General features: G+C 36.6%; 1 protein-coding gene across 1 annotated transcript in view; it reads left to right on the top strand.

The window, feature by feature from the left end:
* Positions 1–16,005, top strand: part of LOC135684382 (peroxisomal biogenesis factor 19) — a 32,749-nt gene extending 16,744 nt beyond the window's left edge. The window contains exons 4-7 of the mRNA XM_065199926.2: positions 5,904–6,077; positions 10,476–10,652; positions 14,869–14,910; positions 15,364–16,005. Of these exons, the coding sequence (XP_065055998.2) occupies positions 5,904–6,077; positions 10,476–10,652; positions 14,869–14,910; positions 15,364–15,438 (468 nt within the window). The 3' untranslated portion in view covers positions 15,439–16,005. The remainder of the gene's footprint in view (positions 1–5,903; positions 6,078–10,475; positions 10,653–14,868; positions 14,911–15,363) is intronic.
* Positions 16,006–16,327: the final 322 nt, after the last annotated feature.

Below are 16,327 nucleotides of genomic sequence, written 5' to 3' on the forward strand. Positions count from 1 at the left end.
GAGATACTGGTTTTCAAAATAGAAGGAGTCCTTCACCAATAATATACAATTATTTTTTGCGTCTGTTAATGGATCATTCTTCTGGTGCGTTTTCCATTGCTGCTTATGAGCAACGACATATTATCCAATCAGACGATTGATGCTAGTTGTATATTAACACTGTTGTTTTTTAAGCTATGGAAAAACCTGGAATGTGTATTGTGTAGTACATTTTTTTGGAAGGAAAAAGTCTTAATGTTTGAAGAAATCTTTTCCGAAAGTCATTTTCAAGTTCATATTAGCAAAATCATTATATTGATAATTAATTATAATAATTTCATTTCTAAAAGCAAATTTTCTCGAAGATATCCAATATGAAGCCCTGTTCATAATCTATTTTGGTCTGAGATATTATGAGAAACCAATTTGTTTATCGCTAACGAAAGCAGTTCTTCTCATCCCCCGTCAACTGTAGTTCTAGTGTGCCAGGTGGAAATCTCTTTAAAAGCCCACATGTCATTTTCTAATCGTTTTCAACACACGTTCACAAACAGAAAACAACTCATACAAGATGAATATCTTAGAATTACGGGACTGCTTTTAAAGAAAGAAATTCTAACATGCCTAACTTCAAATGGTTATCGAACATATTATCCCCGAAAAGACAACGCGCATACAGTGAAAGCATATTGAGCAGGGGAAGCTTAGAACAAGAGAGCAAACAAGAAAATGTGGGTAATTTCGATAATAATACAACCAAGTCAAAGAAATATAAAAACTTAGCAAGGTTCAATGGACATTGCCATGGAAGAGATCGGGCATCCACTCTGCCAACTGAGCTGCCATGCTATTCAAAATACGACGAAACTCTGATTGTGAAGAGTGAAGTATCTTTAAAACTCTTTAGGAAAAAACGCCGTGGTGGAATTTGCCCAAATAACGTCGATGAATATTATAGAAGCTGGGAAACAAGGAGCAAGTCCATTTAGAAACATGCGACCTGTGACTGAGCATAAGAAGTGAACAAACTCGCAGCAGAGGGTGTCCTATTCGAAATTGGTTAGGGCAAAGGGCTAGCAGGCGCCTGTACGCAACCAGCAGCACATGAAAGGACTCGATATTCACCCACGGGTATTTGGTTCTCAGTGCCTCGTTTGTTGTTGTAGTAAGAAGGGTCATTTAGCCAATTTGCTCCTTATTTTCTAAGTACAACCATCCTTTCCTAGGTGCTTGAACATTATAGATTTTTCAAGTTCTATAATCATTTGTGTGAACTCTTAAGTAGAGTTTAATGTCTCATTTTTGAGCTACTGATCATTTTCTGTACGTTCTCTGTGATATTTTTTTATGACTTCACCAAATAGTTTGTAGAATTTTTCATATGAATATGCTCGTAACGGTTTTCTTGTCAGATGTAATTAATGTTGAATGCTGGAATAATGAACATCCATGTATTTCTGAGCACCTGTTAACATTTTCTCCTACGATTACTGCTTTGACTTCGCGAATCGCCATTCAGATAACATCTCTATCAGTCAAAATCGACTTAAGGTACAGGTCCGTAATCAAGGAGATGGAATAGCGGGTTGCTGCATCCCCTGAAAAATTAATCAAAAATTTGTGTATTGGAGAATGTTTGCTAAGTATCTCAACTCACTTATAGTCATTCAAGTCACCAAAACCGAATTAGAACTTTAGCAGAAAAGCCGTCACGTTATGCTGCGGCGTAGATGCTGACAAGCCTGTTAATTCTCGGCAGACCATCGTGATGCTACGACGTTAATTTTTGATAATTAGACAAGTTTTGAAAAACTTTTAAAAATCTTGTGCACCCTTGGATGCGAGAGTCTCTATATTTAGTCTCGTGAATGTAGTTTAAATTCGCCACCGCATCAATCTACCGTTACTCAGGATAAATCTTGTGCTATTTAAGCTACCGTAATTTCTCATTTTAGCCCCCAGGGTGCTTATTGTTTTTCAGCACTTTAAAGGGGAACTTATAAGAGAGAGGGGGCTAAATTGAGAGAGAGGGCTTAATAGATATTTTGTAACAAAAAACCATTTATAGTGGTAAACTAATTTTTTGGTATTTGCGAAATAAAAACAAATCAGCTTTCTTTATCAATTATATTGTCATCGTCATCAATCATTAATTCTAATATATCTTCTTGGACCATTTCGCCTTCTGTAATCGAGCATTCTAAAAGGTCGACTTTATCCCTCGGAGTACCAACGGCCTGTAATTTTGGTAAAAGGCTCTCACATTGCCCGTGCTTAATGCACATTAAATCTTTGTCATCGGATCTGTCGTAACTGGAAGAAGCATGGTGTGAATTTTAGTATGATGCGAAGTATTGAACGACCAATGAATAAAATGACAATATCTGTATTTTGTCAAGTTTTCTTAATTTGGCATCAGTGAAAATTTTTAGGGGGCTTAAAAGAGAGGGGCGCTAATTAAATTTTTCCTTTGAAAAGGGGGGCTGATAAGAAAGGAGGGCTTAATGGAGAGGGTGCTTAAAAGAGAATTTACGGTATATCTAGTTTGTCGGTTCTGTGTTTATGTATCACATTACTAAGAAAAAGTAATGAAATTACTGTTTACCGGTGTGTCATAAAAGATTCGATGCCGCCTAGGCAGAGCTCTACCCGCTATTTGATAAAACGAACAGGAAGTTGTAAGTTGCTACTCCAAGTTTCACGCTTAAAGCGAACACCAGGCACCTGTTAAACTACGCATTTTGGGTGTTATTGTATTTACTTGTTATGTCGCTGGAGGTATCGAGAATTTCAATGCTCGTAGGTGTTAATTTGGGGGCAATTATGTAATTAATTACGTTGTTGGGGTTCTTGACAATGATGAAAGAAAGCACTGCAAGAAGAAGATTAGCTGGAAGGCCCCTGTATGGGTGTATTAAGAGTAAGCACATTATCTTTCGGCGGTACAAAAGCGTAGAGTTTTTTATCTATGTTCTGACGTTTTAGACTCTGAAGAGTATCAGACGAAAAGCTAAAGTATACTCAAATGTTTGCTTTTTTCAAAGCCATTAGTAACCAGATTGTTATATCTTTACTCAGTCATCGTTTCCCTGAGTTATAAGTCCGATCTTCTTTGGACCGCGGTGCTCAGTATAGATCTTATTTAATTCATGTTCTTCTTGCGACCGCAGTGCTCCAAGTCACGTGCCAGTTTTCCTATGCGTAGTCTATAACTTTTCAGATAGTGTGTTATGATTAATATTACTATTAAGTAGAAACAGACGAGACTCAAATGCAGTCCTTTGAGAAAGTAAAGAACCGCCCTTGGTAGTTTAATGATGTTGTGAAATTAAATTCAGCTCGTACGCTAAAGCGAAGCTTGAAGGAACCGTGTCATATTTTATGCGTACTTTATGCTCTTGTGACTCTCTTTTGACCACCTAGCATGAAAAACTAGCAAGGAAAACTCCAAGGAAAAATCATGATGGCTGCTGGAGCATTTTGTTATTAAAGAGGATTGATAAATACCCACTCCCTCCCCCCATTATCGACTCCCAGGCCTAAGTTACGAAGAATATTTTTATAGAACGAATAGGATATTGCACCCTGCGTCCTGAACGCGTAGAAAATGGCAGTTCCGGTGGAGTGTCATTAAACTTCATGTCAGTAAAGGTTTCATAGGAGTCTGTTACAGTGTAGGTTTTATTTTCGTCTTTCTCATCTTTCCTTCCCCTTCGGTTTGCTTTTTCTGAACTTATTTCTCGTCGGCTCGGCTGTCTTGAGATCGGGTTGGATCGAGTCCTAAAAGGAATGAATGATCATCCTCTGGTAAATGAAAAGATTTTCTGTAGACCAATTCTGCTAGCAAGTAACCGATATCTGACTTGACAGCTTTCAACTGACGGTCAAAACGCTTGACAAATCCATTAGCACAAAGATGATAGGATGTGGTACGGTATGCTTGGTGCCCAATAATGATGTCCTACATTTGAACGGTTCTCGTTGAAATTGAGAGCCAATGTCAGTTATAGCGTGCGGTAAAAGCCAGTGATATTTGAATGATGCCATCAAGATAAAATAAAGAATGATACCAGGTACTGCAGTATCTTGTTGCCAATTTTTGAATCGTTGATGCATATACAATGATACTCATTGTTGCTATTTGCTGGTATTGGTCGATATCAACATGAAAAATCGCCCAACTTGATTAGCAAAGATTCCACTTGCCTTTTTGTGACGCTGAGTCTTTGCTTTTTGCAATGTTGCCCGCATAAGAATGACATTTGGAGGAGCCTGAACTGATTTTCCATATTTAGAGGTATTTCATAATGCTTTTTCAGGTTATGGGATAAAAATTCAAAAATTCTGAAAATATAATTTTGTGACATCATCACTTCGGTACTCCATTCTTGCACAATTCATGATTTCTACTTTAGATTAGTAGAATTAGTTTGCAACTATCATTAATTGAATGCGGTTCTTGCTCATTTTCGCTGACGAAGAGACCGCGGATAAAGCTTGAAAACTACAATCAAAACGCCAGAAAGGAAAATGTGTTTGTGTAGATTTCCTGCCTTCTTCCTAAAATTTCTACTGCGCAGTACCTCCTAGAACGTGACCCGAAACGAAGCAATATTTAATTATTATGCTTAATGATAATATAGAATATGTTGCCTTTTTTCTGAGACAAGTCACCAATCGGTTACAATAACCAACCTGCTTTTTAACAAATTTGTTAAAATGCAACAGAAAGCTATTATTAATTGCCAATAACTGTAACTACTAACGGGTAAAGGGACTTATAGCACATAGAAAATGTCTTTAGTGATTATGTCTTTAGTGATTATGTCTTTAGTGATTATGTCTTTAGTGATTATGTCTTTAGTGATTATGTCTTTAGTGATTATGTCTTTAGTGATTATGTCTTTAGTGATTATGTCTTTAGTGATTATGTCTTGAGTGATTATGTCTTTAGTGTTTATGTCTTTAGTGATTATGTCTTTAGTGATTATGTCTTTAGTGTTTATGTCTTTAGTGATTATGTCTTTAGTGATTATGTCTTTAGTGATTATGTCTTTAGTGATTATGTCTTTAGTGATTATGTCTTTAGTGATTATGTCTTTAGTGATTATGTCTTTAGTGATTATGTCTTTAGTGATTATGTCTTTAGTGATTATGTCTTTAGTGATTATGTCTTTAGTGTTTATGTCTTTAGTGATTATGTCTTTAGTGATTATGTCTTTAGTGATTATGTCTTTAGTGATTATGTCTTTAGTGATTATGTCTTTAGTGTTTATGTCTTTATTGATTATGTCTTTAGTGATTATGTCTTTAGTGATTATGTCTTTAGTGATTATGTCTTTAGTGTTTATGTCTTTAGTGATTATGTCTTTAGTGATTATGTCTTTAGTGATTATGTCTTTAGTGATTATGTCTTTAGTGATTATGTCTTTAGTGATTATGTCTTTAGTGATTATGTCTTTAGTGATTATGTCTTTAGTGATTATGTCTTTAGTGATTATGTCTTTAGTGATTATGTCTTTAGTGATTATGTCTTTAGTGATTATGTCTTTAGTGATTATGTCTTTAGTGATTATGTCTTTAGTGATTATGTCTTTAGTGATTATGTCTTTAGTGATTATGTCTTTAGTGATTATGTCTTTAGTGTTTATGTCTTTAGTGATTATGTCTTTAGTGATTATGTCTTTAGTGATTATGTCTTTAGTGATTATGTCTTTAGTGTTTATGTCTTTATTGATTATGTCTTTAGTGATTATGTCTTTAGTGATTATGTCTTTAGTGATTATGTCTTTAGTGTTTATGTCTTTAGTGTTTATGTCTTTAGTGATTATGTCTTTAGTGTTTATGTCTTTAGTGATTATGTCTTTAGTGATTATGTCTTTAGTGATTATTACTGGAAAAATTGAAGGTTTTTTTTATTTCAGGACGAAAAACCCGAAGATGTTCTAGAAAAAGACCTTATGAAGGCCTTCCAAGGGCTAGGGCTAGAGAATGCAGAAGTAGATCCTGACAATTTTATGACCGCTCTCCAAGGAATGATGACAACTCTCCTTTCGAAAGACATCTTGTACCCGTCTTTAAAAGAAATGCAGGCGAAAGTGAGTTGAAATTGTTGATATGATTAAACTTAATGTTTTCGAGCTCTATTCATTGTTGTTATTTTTTAAATGTCGCTTCTACAGTGTAACTGTAGCAACAAAGATTTTAGCTCAATTGTTTAGACAATATAAAATGTGCGGTAGTAATATTTCTTGCTGCCAACAGTTGTACGAGAAGCGTCACACCCATGACCCTGCTGTTAAAACGTCAACGTTTTATTACACAAGCTTGTTAGCTCGTTAAAATGGTCGAAATTACTTTCGATTCAAATCGTCTGTCAAGAGCAAAGGCAATGTAGCTACCTTAACTAACTTTTTAATGCTATACTATTTGTTTTGAAGGAAAGAGATTCGTTTCGCCAACTTACAGACCCTCGTGTACTTATATTTCTTTCATGCACAAAGTCGTTATTTAATAGTATTAATTTTTGCTCATTACGCGTGTCAAATTGAGTTAGAGAAATTGGGTAGTTCCAGTTCCATTACAACCGTATTTATTCGAATATGGCTAAAAATCAAGGATGGCTTTTAAACGAGGGCGGCGTATAAACAAGGACGGCATTGCTTAAACTTAATTTTCCAAAGCGTCAAACCATCATGACACCTTCACTGAGACGGAAAAGATCAAATCTTATCTTACGCCATTCTTTTAAACTTTTAAAAACTTTGGAAATTTCGAATGTGACTAGGTCAAGCCCAGGTATTTGCATGCCTCGTAACACCATATCTGCTTCACTTACCGTAAGTAAATGTTTTATTCATTTGTTTCCTATCAAACTGACAGCAGTTTTTTGAAAAGAAAAGTTTGTCCTTTCCAATTTTTGCATTTTACAAAATGAGTAAATAGCTTGATAGCAGACATAGATGTAAATTTTGTCACAGAAAAAAGTTCAAATCATGAAGCAGGCAGACAGCTCAAGGCCGATAGTACATGGTACGCCGGTGGAGACAGAATTAAAGTAGATCGTAGTAGATCGAACAGTGTATCATCGACCAGGACTAGCAAAAAAGAAGAAAGTGATTGGAGTCGAGAGAAAGCCATGCTTGTCCACCATTGAAGATGTATCGATGAAAAAATTGCGCATGAAAGCGAACAACAAAACTCATGGCCCCAACACCTAAAGGACCAATACAATACCTAGTGTCTTACACTAAATTTCCAATTGGCAATTCTCTGTTTCCTTTACAACATCACTGTAACTTCAAAATATAATATATTATCTTCTATAGTATTTCTAGTATACTCATGCGGCCAACCTGTAACAGAGCTAGCTGACTTTGTAAATTTTGAATAATACTCTTTGATGTCATTTGTTCAAAATCAAAAGTTTTGAAATAGATTTTGATGACGTCATGACCACAATCCGTCCGTGCTTATGTGGTAATCGCAGCCAAGAAAGTAAAGCAAGAGCTTGAATCCATCCCTAGGGTTTTTGTTGCTGCATCCACTAATGAACGGATGAGCGACGTTCTGACTGCCGTCTGGATTGACAGTGTATGGTCCAATTTTGCCTGCACAAAAGGTACATACAAACACTGCGAAGAAGTTGAGACATTGATACACCGAAATGGAACTGCCAGAAATATACCAGGAGCTGAGAGTTGTATCCTGTGCAAGAACTCTTTATATATGGTATAAAAGGAAAAAAAGAGAATGATTCAAGTCATACGTAAATATGCGAAAGCAGTTTTATTCTGTAAACGGTCAAAAGTCCAAGACTGCGGAAGTTCTTTGCAGCATCCCCCAAGGATCATGCTTAGGTCCCCTCCTTTTTATTGTGTACCAATGACTTTGAGGTTTTCTTGGACTTTGCCAAAGCAAACATGTATGCAGATGATACACATGACAAACATGTATGCTGAGTTTAATTTCAAGTTGTTTAGTGCCAGATTCAAAGTGCATGTGAACTGCAAGCATGGGACTATGAAATATGTTTTAGTGGTGGAGTGACGAAGGAAAAGAAGGCGTCAAGGGAAAAGAAAAATACTAATTTTTTCAGTACATACAATTATCTCAGAGTCAAAGAAAACAGTTTTGACGAAATATTGAACCTTGTTGCCTCAGTTATCAAAAAGAAGGACACAAAAATGCTTCGGGCTGATTTTTATTTCTTCTTTCGCTATTTTAATTTGATGTCCTCTTGAAACATGCCCAGCCACAGCGACTGGTTCCCACAATAATCCTCGACGATTTTTTTCGCTGAACACCGCCCTCAGCACGATTTTTGTCTCTGATCGTCAGCGACGAAAACATTTCAAACATGCGTGGTCTTTGAATCTGATGTTCGCGATAAAAACCTTTGGTAGATTCTTGCCGCAAAAAAACACGAAATTAAAGTTAAAGCAGATTGAAAAACACCAAAAGTTAAAGCAGATTTCATCCAGTCATGCACTAAGGTTGAACTGATGAATGACTTAGATCGCGGAGATCTGAGACTTGCTCTTAGAAGAATTCAACAAGAAGAGTTCAACAATGGAGTTTTTTCATTGGCTTTTGCTCAGATTCTTCCACCTAATTGGCTTGCTGTAAAGTCTTTGCTATTGTTGACCAGGGAGTCATGACCAATCAAATATTGCATAACCTTTTTCCCGACAATATTCACCATAAGTGCACTAGAAGATCACAGTTTTTAGAGTAAAGAACCAAAAATCATAGAGATTCGCAGTTGCCCTTAGTTAAATTATAAAGTTATAAAATTATTAGTTACATATAGAGTTAGATTAGAAAATGCAAAATGATTTTTTTACCTCTCTGGTGTCAAATAACGTCATCCCTGACAGCATCCGCGAAAAAAAATCAATCGCTCGTTTTAAAACCGGGTTTAGCGAATATTTTTTGAACTTTTAAATGTACAGGACCCAAACTTGGTATGCAGCGATTTATCCTATTTTTGTCTTTCCCTTACACAAATATTATTAATAGGTTGGTAGTTTGTAAATTTTTCAAACTGAAAGGTGTTCGTGTTTGAATGTTGATGAAAATGAAAATAAACAGAAATCTTTCGATGTAGAGAGTTTGATTCCATCTATAACCAAATAAAAACAGATTGTCGAAGCAGCATAGCTCCAGAAACGCTAAACAAAGATTTCCATGTCAGGATGAATATGCCTGACCTTGCAAGTTTCGGTTTCTATTCAGCTGCAAAGGCGCAAAGACGCCCCAATCATTCTGCCCCAAAGGCTAAGTAGCAAGATTTGTTTACAACTTTTGCTTATCGTCTTATTAATCAATTCCACATATTGTTACAAATACTCTTTTTTAGGATCTTACCCAACTAGGATATAATATTGGCATAAATGAGTGCAAGCAAAGTTCAACACCCAACTTTTATTAAAAAGTTGATCATTATCTTCAAACATTTCCTATTTTTGTCACTGTCAAGTAGCTTGGTGAAAAATGGACCCCACTTTAAACAATGATCCGTAAATCAGAAGATTTTCCGAATCGCAAAACTGTGCAGTTTTCCACATACAAGCAACTTTTTGTAGCAATGCCCGTCTTCGTTGAGAGTTTGAGAAGCTCAGTACGATTGTAGTTTAGGAAATGATTTTTCTCACATTCAACTAATAGGATGGTAGAATTTTGATATTTTCTTTGTTGTCAATACTTTGTTCAAATTAAATCTTGAAATTATAGATCTCCAGCTTCTAAACGGTTCTTCGACAGCTACATTCAATCCTCGCAACGTGGCTCGCCCTCGAATTTCGATTCACAAACAGCATTTCATTAAATAATAATTTGAGCCAGCAGAAAAACACTTGCGTTATTCTCTACTTTTAAAGAATAGCTTAATTGTAAGCCACGTGCGAGCGTTTACGGTTAACTACAGAGATGTAAAACTGTATTTTTGAACACAATTATTTTTGTATGCAATATACACAAAATTGTTGTGCAGATTCTATCTTTGAGAATCTTCACAAGAAAATAACCATCTGCTGTTTTTAGAAGATAAGCAAAAAGCAGTTTAGTAACACATATACGGGGGGCGTCATTAGACACCTAAGGGTGGTTACACATACGATATTCTGGAAAATTTCGTAGGTGTATTACATTTTGATAAAGGGTTATCATCAGAAGAACGTTTAACATATATCAACGATATATGTGTAATATGTGGAGTGGATATAGAAAAAGGGATATGGAAGACATTTGGTGGAACTTCATTAAATGAAAAATTTGCTAGATTATTAATGCGAGAAGTCTGGCTGAAAAGCAATTGCTTTGCCAACTATCTCGAGCTTGTTTTAGAGAATGCTACTTCTTATTCACCTTCTATCTACTTCTTCACATGCAGACCTTTCTATGAATATGGCAAGGATGGTAGTTCACTTGCAAATAGGCATTTCTAGAATTGCAGATTTATTGATAGTTATATTTATTGTTTTCTTTCTTCCCAGTACCCAACTTGGCTGAAGGAGAATAAAACAAAGTTGAGCGAGGATGATTACGGGCGTTACGTGCGCCAACAAGAGCTTGTATCGAGACTTTGTTGCGAATTCGAGGGAGAGACCGAAAATGAAAGTGACGAAGGAAAGAAATTACGTTTGGATAGAATCATGGATTTAATGCAAAAGGTTTTTATTCAATTCACTTATATCATACTAAATTTGTCTTGTTTCAGCTCAATATCGTACGCTGATGTTCTCGATAGATACATCAGCATCAAACAATTTTCTTTCTTTCAGAAATTTCGATTTATAGGAACGTGCCAAATTATTATTTTCTAAACCTGTTTTAATCAGAGCAGACACGAGTAGCCGTCCGTCCATTCTTCTAAGACACGATGGACACTGCAATAATTGAGGCTTAAGCTTTAGAAGCAACTTTCTGCAAGGTTAACTATGGGTATTTGTTGTATAAACCAATACAGACTTTGTTCCCATTGCCAACTGCTAAAAAAATTTCCACGGGTCAGAGAGTATATATCCACAACTGGGTATATATATTTCCTAGCGTAGAGTTTTCTATTTATGTTCTGACGTTTTAAACTCTGAAGAGTGTCAGACGAAAAGCTTTAGTTTACTAAATGTTTGCTTTTTTCAAAGCCATTTTCAAGTTTTGTTCCACCAAAAGAAAGTTCATTTTGCGTGCTACCATGTTTCCCTAGTTTATTTAACAGTATTTCATGGTTAATGGTATCAAAGGTCCAAAAACTAAGGTCCAAAAACAGACTTATATTAATATTTTTTTCATCTTTGTTCTTGTACCAGGTATCAGTTACATTCATTAACGAAGTAATCGTTGAGCGTAGCTTGCGATAGGCAAATTGGTTATTGGACAAAGATTGTTTGCGGTTAGGAATTCGAAAAATTGATCGTGGACCACTTTTTCAAAAACCTTGAGACACCTGAGAGAACGGATATAGGTCTATAGCCATTCATTTCAGACTGTTGCCCTGATTTAAATATTGGTGTTACTCTTGCTATTTACCATTTTTCAGGGAAAACCCCCCGCCAAAGCGATTCATTAAATATTATTGCAAGAGGTATACAAATCAGTTCTGCTGCATCTTTTAGTACTTTGATTCTTTTAGCCCCTTTAGTGCGGTTAGTATCCAATGCTTTGTGACGGATTTGAACCTAATCCTAGCAGGTTTTTCTATGTCTGTTAGTTATTGAGTAGGGTCATCTTTGGATTTAACTTCAATTTTGCTAGCTAAGGAGTGGCCCACATTGATAAAATGTTCATTGACAGCAGAGACTAATTCTTCTTTATCTGTTATTTGCCTGCCTTCATGTTCTATCAGTGGCTGTGACAGCTCTTTATTGTTCATGAAATGGTCGGTAAATCTTTAGCTGGTACAATTTCTTAGTTGGTCGGTGAATTCGCCAAACGATTGGTAAAATAGCATTGAGTTTATTTTGCTCTTGATTAGTGGTGACTACCGCTGAAATTAGATAGAAGGTCGACCACACCCTTTAGACCACATCCGTTTCCTGGTCACACCCTGCTTTCTAAAACGATTATTGTTTTCTCTAATTTCTTATGTAGACCATTTTCAAGACACAAGCTTCGCTTTTGTGAAACTTTAAGTATCCTTGCAATAACCTCGAGAAGCAACAAACTATCGTTGCTATTACCCTGAGGCTGGATATTTTAAAACATTTACGGCATTAAGCCTAAGCAATACCATAGAATAAGAAAACAAAAGGATATTTTTGGCAGAAATTTGAAATGTCGCCTAGAACTCACATTAAATCGTGCAACTACTTATGAAAAATCAGACCTGGAAATTACAAGTTTAAAAAGCCATCTAAAGTTTGGAACCTTTGAGAGCAACTTTTGTTAAACAAATAATCATACTTCTGACGAACTTTGTGTTTGACTTTTAATCCTGGTATCTTCTTAGATTTTAGTTACTTAATGTTCTTATAAACTATATTCATATTGATATTTGTGTATTGTACTAAATAATGGGTCACATCGGCTTTGAAGTTTGCCCGCTTGCTGAATATGTAGTGATCCCTCCATCTTTTTGTAACGTTTGAGTTGTGTTGAGTGGCAGTACTACTCAACCCCCCCCCCCCCCCCCATCTGAGCGGTAGTCAACTATGAGCGGTAGTCAACTCTGAGCGGTAGTCAACTCTGAGCGGTAGTCAACTCTGAGCGGTAGTCAACTCTGAGCGGTAGTCAACTCTGAGCGGTAGTCAACTCTGAGCGGTAGTCAACTCTGAGCGGTAGTCAACTCTGAGCGGTAGTCAACTCTGAGCGGTAGTCAACTCTGAGCGGTAGTCAACTCTGAGCGGTAGTCAACTCTGAGCGGTAGTCAACTCTGAGCGGTAGTCAACTCTGAGCGGTAGTCAACTCTGAGCGGTAGTCAACTCTGAGCGGTGGTCAACTCTGAGCGGTAGTCAACTCTGAGCGGTTGTTCATTGGTTGTCAACAAAAGCTGCATGCATCCCCCAGGTCGGCTGTGGTTTCTAATGATTTGATTGGTCTAGGCAGGTTGCCGCTCTACACCAACTCAACCCCCCTAAGTAGCAAGCCACGATTTCATCATCCCCCCTATACTAGCTTTTTTTGCAAGCATCTGACTCGGCACGCAATTTCCATGGCGATTAGGACTCAAAGCATTTCTGTCTGTATCACAATCACAGGCATGGCTGGAGGGAGAAATGTTTGGCTTGCAGCGCGATCAAATATTTTCAATTTTTAACTATGGTTTAGTTAAAGTAGTAGGGTAAACATAAAAAATGATCCTTGTTTTTATAATTTTTAATAATCTGAAAACCGCTCGAGCGGTAATGGTGGTAGTCTGGATCCGCCACTGTTGATAACCCTTCGTTCCCGCAGTCTGAAAGGTCAAGCTACGCCACTGTTAGTGGTTCGGGTATATAATGCCCTCGCAATTCGACTATACATTTTAATAAACAATTCACGCCAATTTTGTTTAGAAACATTTTTAGTGAAAGCTAAGTCAATATTTGTTCATGTATCACACTTTTGTAAAGATTCTTGTGATATCATCTGAAAAAAATATCAAACTTTTGTGTCTACTGTAAAACGTACCACTGATAATCAATTATTTATCATATTATCATTAAGCTCTTGTGCAAGACTCTTTAAAAGCTTAAAGATAATCTGGCAAGTTGCGTACCGGGAATAAGTAGATGAAAAAGAGTGCGGTTGTTATCCTGGCCTGGATGGCTCCTTTGCTCGTCATCGTCCTCTACTGTTTGTCGCTGTCCTCGATGGTTGCATGCACTGGAGCTGTCTATGTCTTCACGATTAGACCTGATTTGCTGCTCCTGCTGGAATCCATTCTTGCCCAATCGTTATCATGCACTCTAACATCGTGGTAGCCGACACTGTTGTTCATTTTGAGCCAAATTGAAATTCTTCCTTGTTAGGTTTATTTAGCACTTTTATCTTTCAACAACAGTGCCTGCCAGCATAGTCAATAGAAATACGTTAGCTGCGAGAACAATGAGCTTTCTCCATAGAAAGTACCTAAGCTCGCCTTCAAACTTTGACAGTCACACAGATAGTTCTATCTTGAGGTACACGTTGTGGTATCCGTTACCATGAAAAATAAATCATTAATGAATATATTGAATGGAAGAGATGCGAAAACTCATCCTTGTGGTATATTTGCCAATGTTTCACGCCACATGCTCAACAAACCATTAACGTTGATCTATAAAAAATGGGGGAGCCTCGGCGAACCTTCACCTCTTCCTAGCATTGAGATCACTGTGCCGTGTTGAGTCTGTGTTCTGCCACAGAGAGAAATACAGTTATCCCCGTAAGCAAAAAGTCATCTTCAATTGATATAATCCTAATGAAGAAAGTCTCTGGTTTTCGGCAGATTTATAGCTAGTAGGGCATCGTATCAAATTTTTCCATTCATGGGCATTCATGAAATCACGTATTTTCCAATTTGTTTCTTGCCAATCTAAATCTACACTACATCGTTTTCTTATCGAGGTCCAAGACTTTTGCAACCTTTTCAAAGAATAATCTTTTGCATTGAGAAGGAAAGTGGTAGGCCCTGATCAGTGTCCAGTGGCAATGTTCATCAGTTTTATTTCATTTGTTGGAATTTTGTCTAAGATATTCACCAGAATCCTTTCACCCCTTGAATTTCAACACAAAAAGTTCTTTAATGATTACATTGCTTCACAGTTGAATAGCGGAACTTTGAAATAACAAATAATTTTGGATACAGGAACAGTTCTGAACGAGTTTAAACTTGTTTCAATTGATATAGCCTTTCGTTTTTTAAAGCCCGCAATTTTCATACTTCAAAGTATGTCCCAATTTTTAAGTATGATTCATTTCAACCAACAGATGCAACAGTGTGGCCATCCTCCATCGGATCTACTTGGACCGGTAAGCAAGTTATTCGTCTTCTTGTCACTGTCTTTTTTGTCAGATCTATCATATACAGTTGCGTTTAGATATACTATGCTTGATATTATATTACGCGAGCATTCCTTTAAATTTTACCATTATCTTTATGATGCATTTTTTAAACAACTCCTGGTAATCAGCAAAACAGCTTTCTATTAACAGAATTTTTGTTTTTTGTCATGATGTAAATCGCTTCTTTTTCCCGTACTTTTCGCAAGGTTTTGTGGCCGAATCTAACTTTTTACCAGTGTTCCTTGAAAACTCAAACCCAATATCCAAGGTACTGTCTCTGATGTTTGCTTGGCCCCCTTTTTGGAGAACAAAGTGACAAGTTGGCATCCTGTATCCCCAGCCCCCTTGACAACACTCTGCATCCCTAAGCCGCCATTTTCCCCGAACATTTTTCTAAAAGTCTTAAATTTACTTTTTTAGGATAGTGAATCAAACCCAGATTTTAGAAATTGGCCAACTGGAGTGCAAAGTGATGAACAGTGTGTGTGCATGTGATGTACATATATTTATATATATAAAATTCAAATATATGTATGTATTGGAAGTCAACGCTTGTCGGGCTTCAGTGGTACATCGTTACCAACACTTGCCTAAAGAAAATATCCCTTATTTGCAAACATTCAGTTTGTATAAGGTAGGGAATCCTCAACGATGTCCATAAGTTTGAAATATAATGTTTTGTAACTGTGCTCTTAGGCAATTGTTTACCATTCAATCGCAGTATAGATAGAATACAGTTTAGACTTAATATTTTAGATACAGTTTCTAAGAATACAAAAATCAATTTCTTTCCAAAATTCATCTGTTCTTTCCATGTACAAACCTGATTTTTAACAAGTTTGTTCCAGTGTCCTATTAGAACCTGTGAGCTAAACCTTGCTTTGCTTGTCATATCTCTTTTTTTTTGTAATCATATTCCAAGTTTCATGGTAATAGCCAAGGGCCTGCATTTAATTTGAACCGTAAATTATTATGTGCTTTCCATAAAATATTAATATCAGTCGAGTCATTGTAATTGATGTTCACGTTTCATAAGCTGGCTCATTTCTTACTTGTGCCCTCTTGTAAGAATTCGTGGCTTTTTAACACCTTCTTCGTTGCAGTTTGCTTTCTCGACTCGTCATCCCAGTATCAAGGCAGCAAATGGAAAGATTGCTAATTTATTAAAAATAGTATTTACCGTAAATTCATTTTAGCCCCCCGAGGGGCTTATTGTTTTCCAGATCTTTAAAGGGGGGCTATCAGAGAGGCGGGCTAAATTGAGAGAAGGGGCTCAGTAAATTTTTTGTAATAAAAAACCATTTATTTGCGAAGTAAAAAACATCAATTATTAATTCTAAAATATTTTCTTGGGCCATGTCCAGGGGCGAAACTACTGGGGGTA

The sequence above is a fragment of the Rhopilema esculentum genome, chromosome 21 (assembly GCF_057945365.1).
Source record: "Rhopilema esculentum isolate cy_ngs chromosome 21, ASM5794536v1, whole genome shotgun sequence".
In the NCBI taxonomy this organism is placed as follows: Eukaryota; Metazoa; Cnidaria; class Scyphozoa; order Rhizostomeae; family Rhizostomatidae; genus Rhopilema; species Rhopilema esculentum.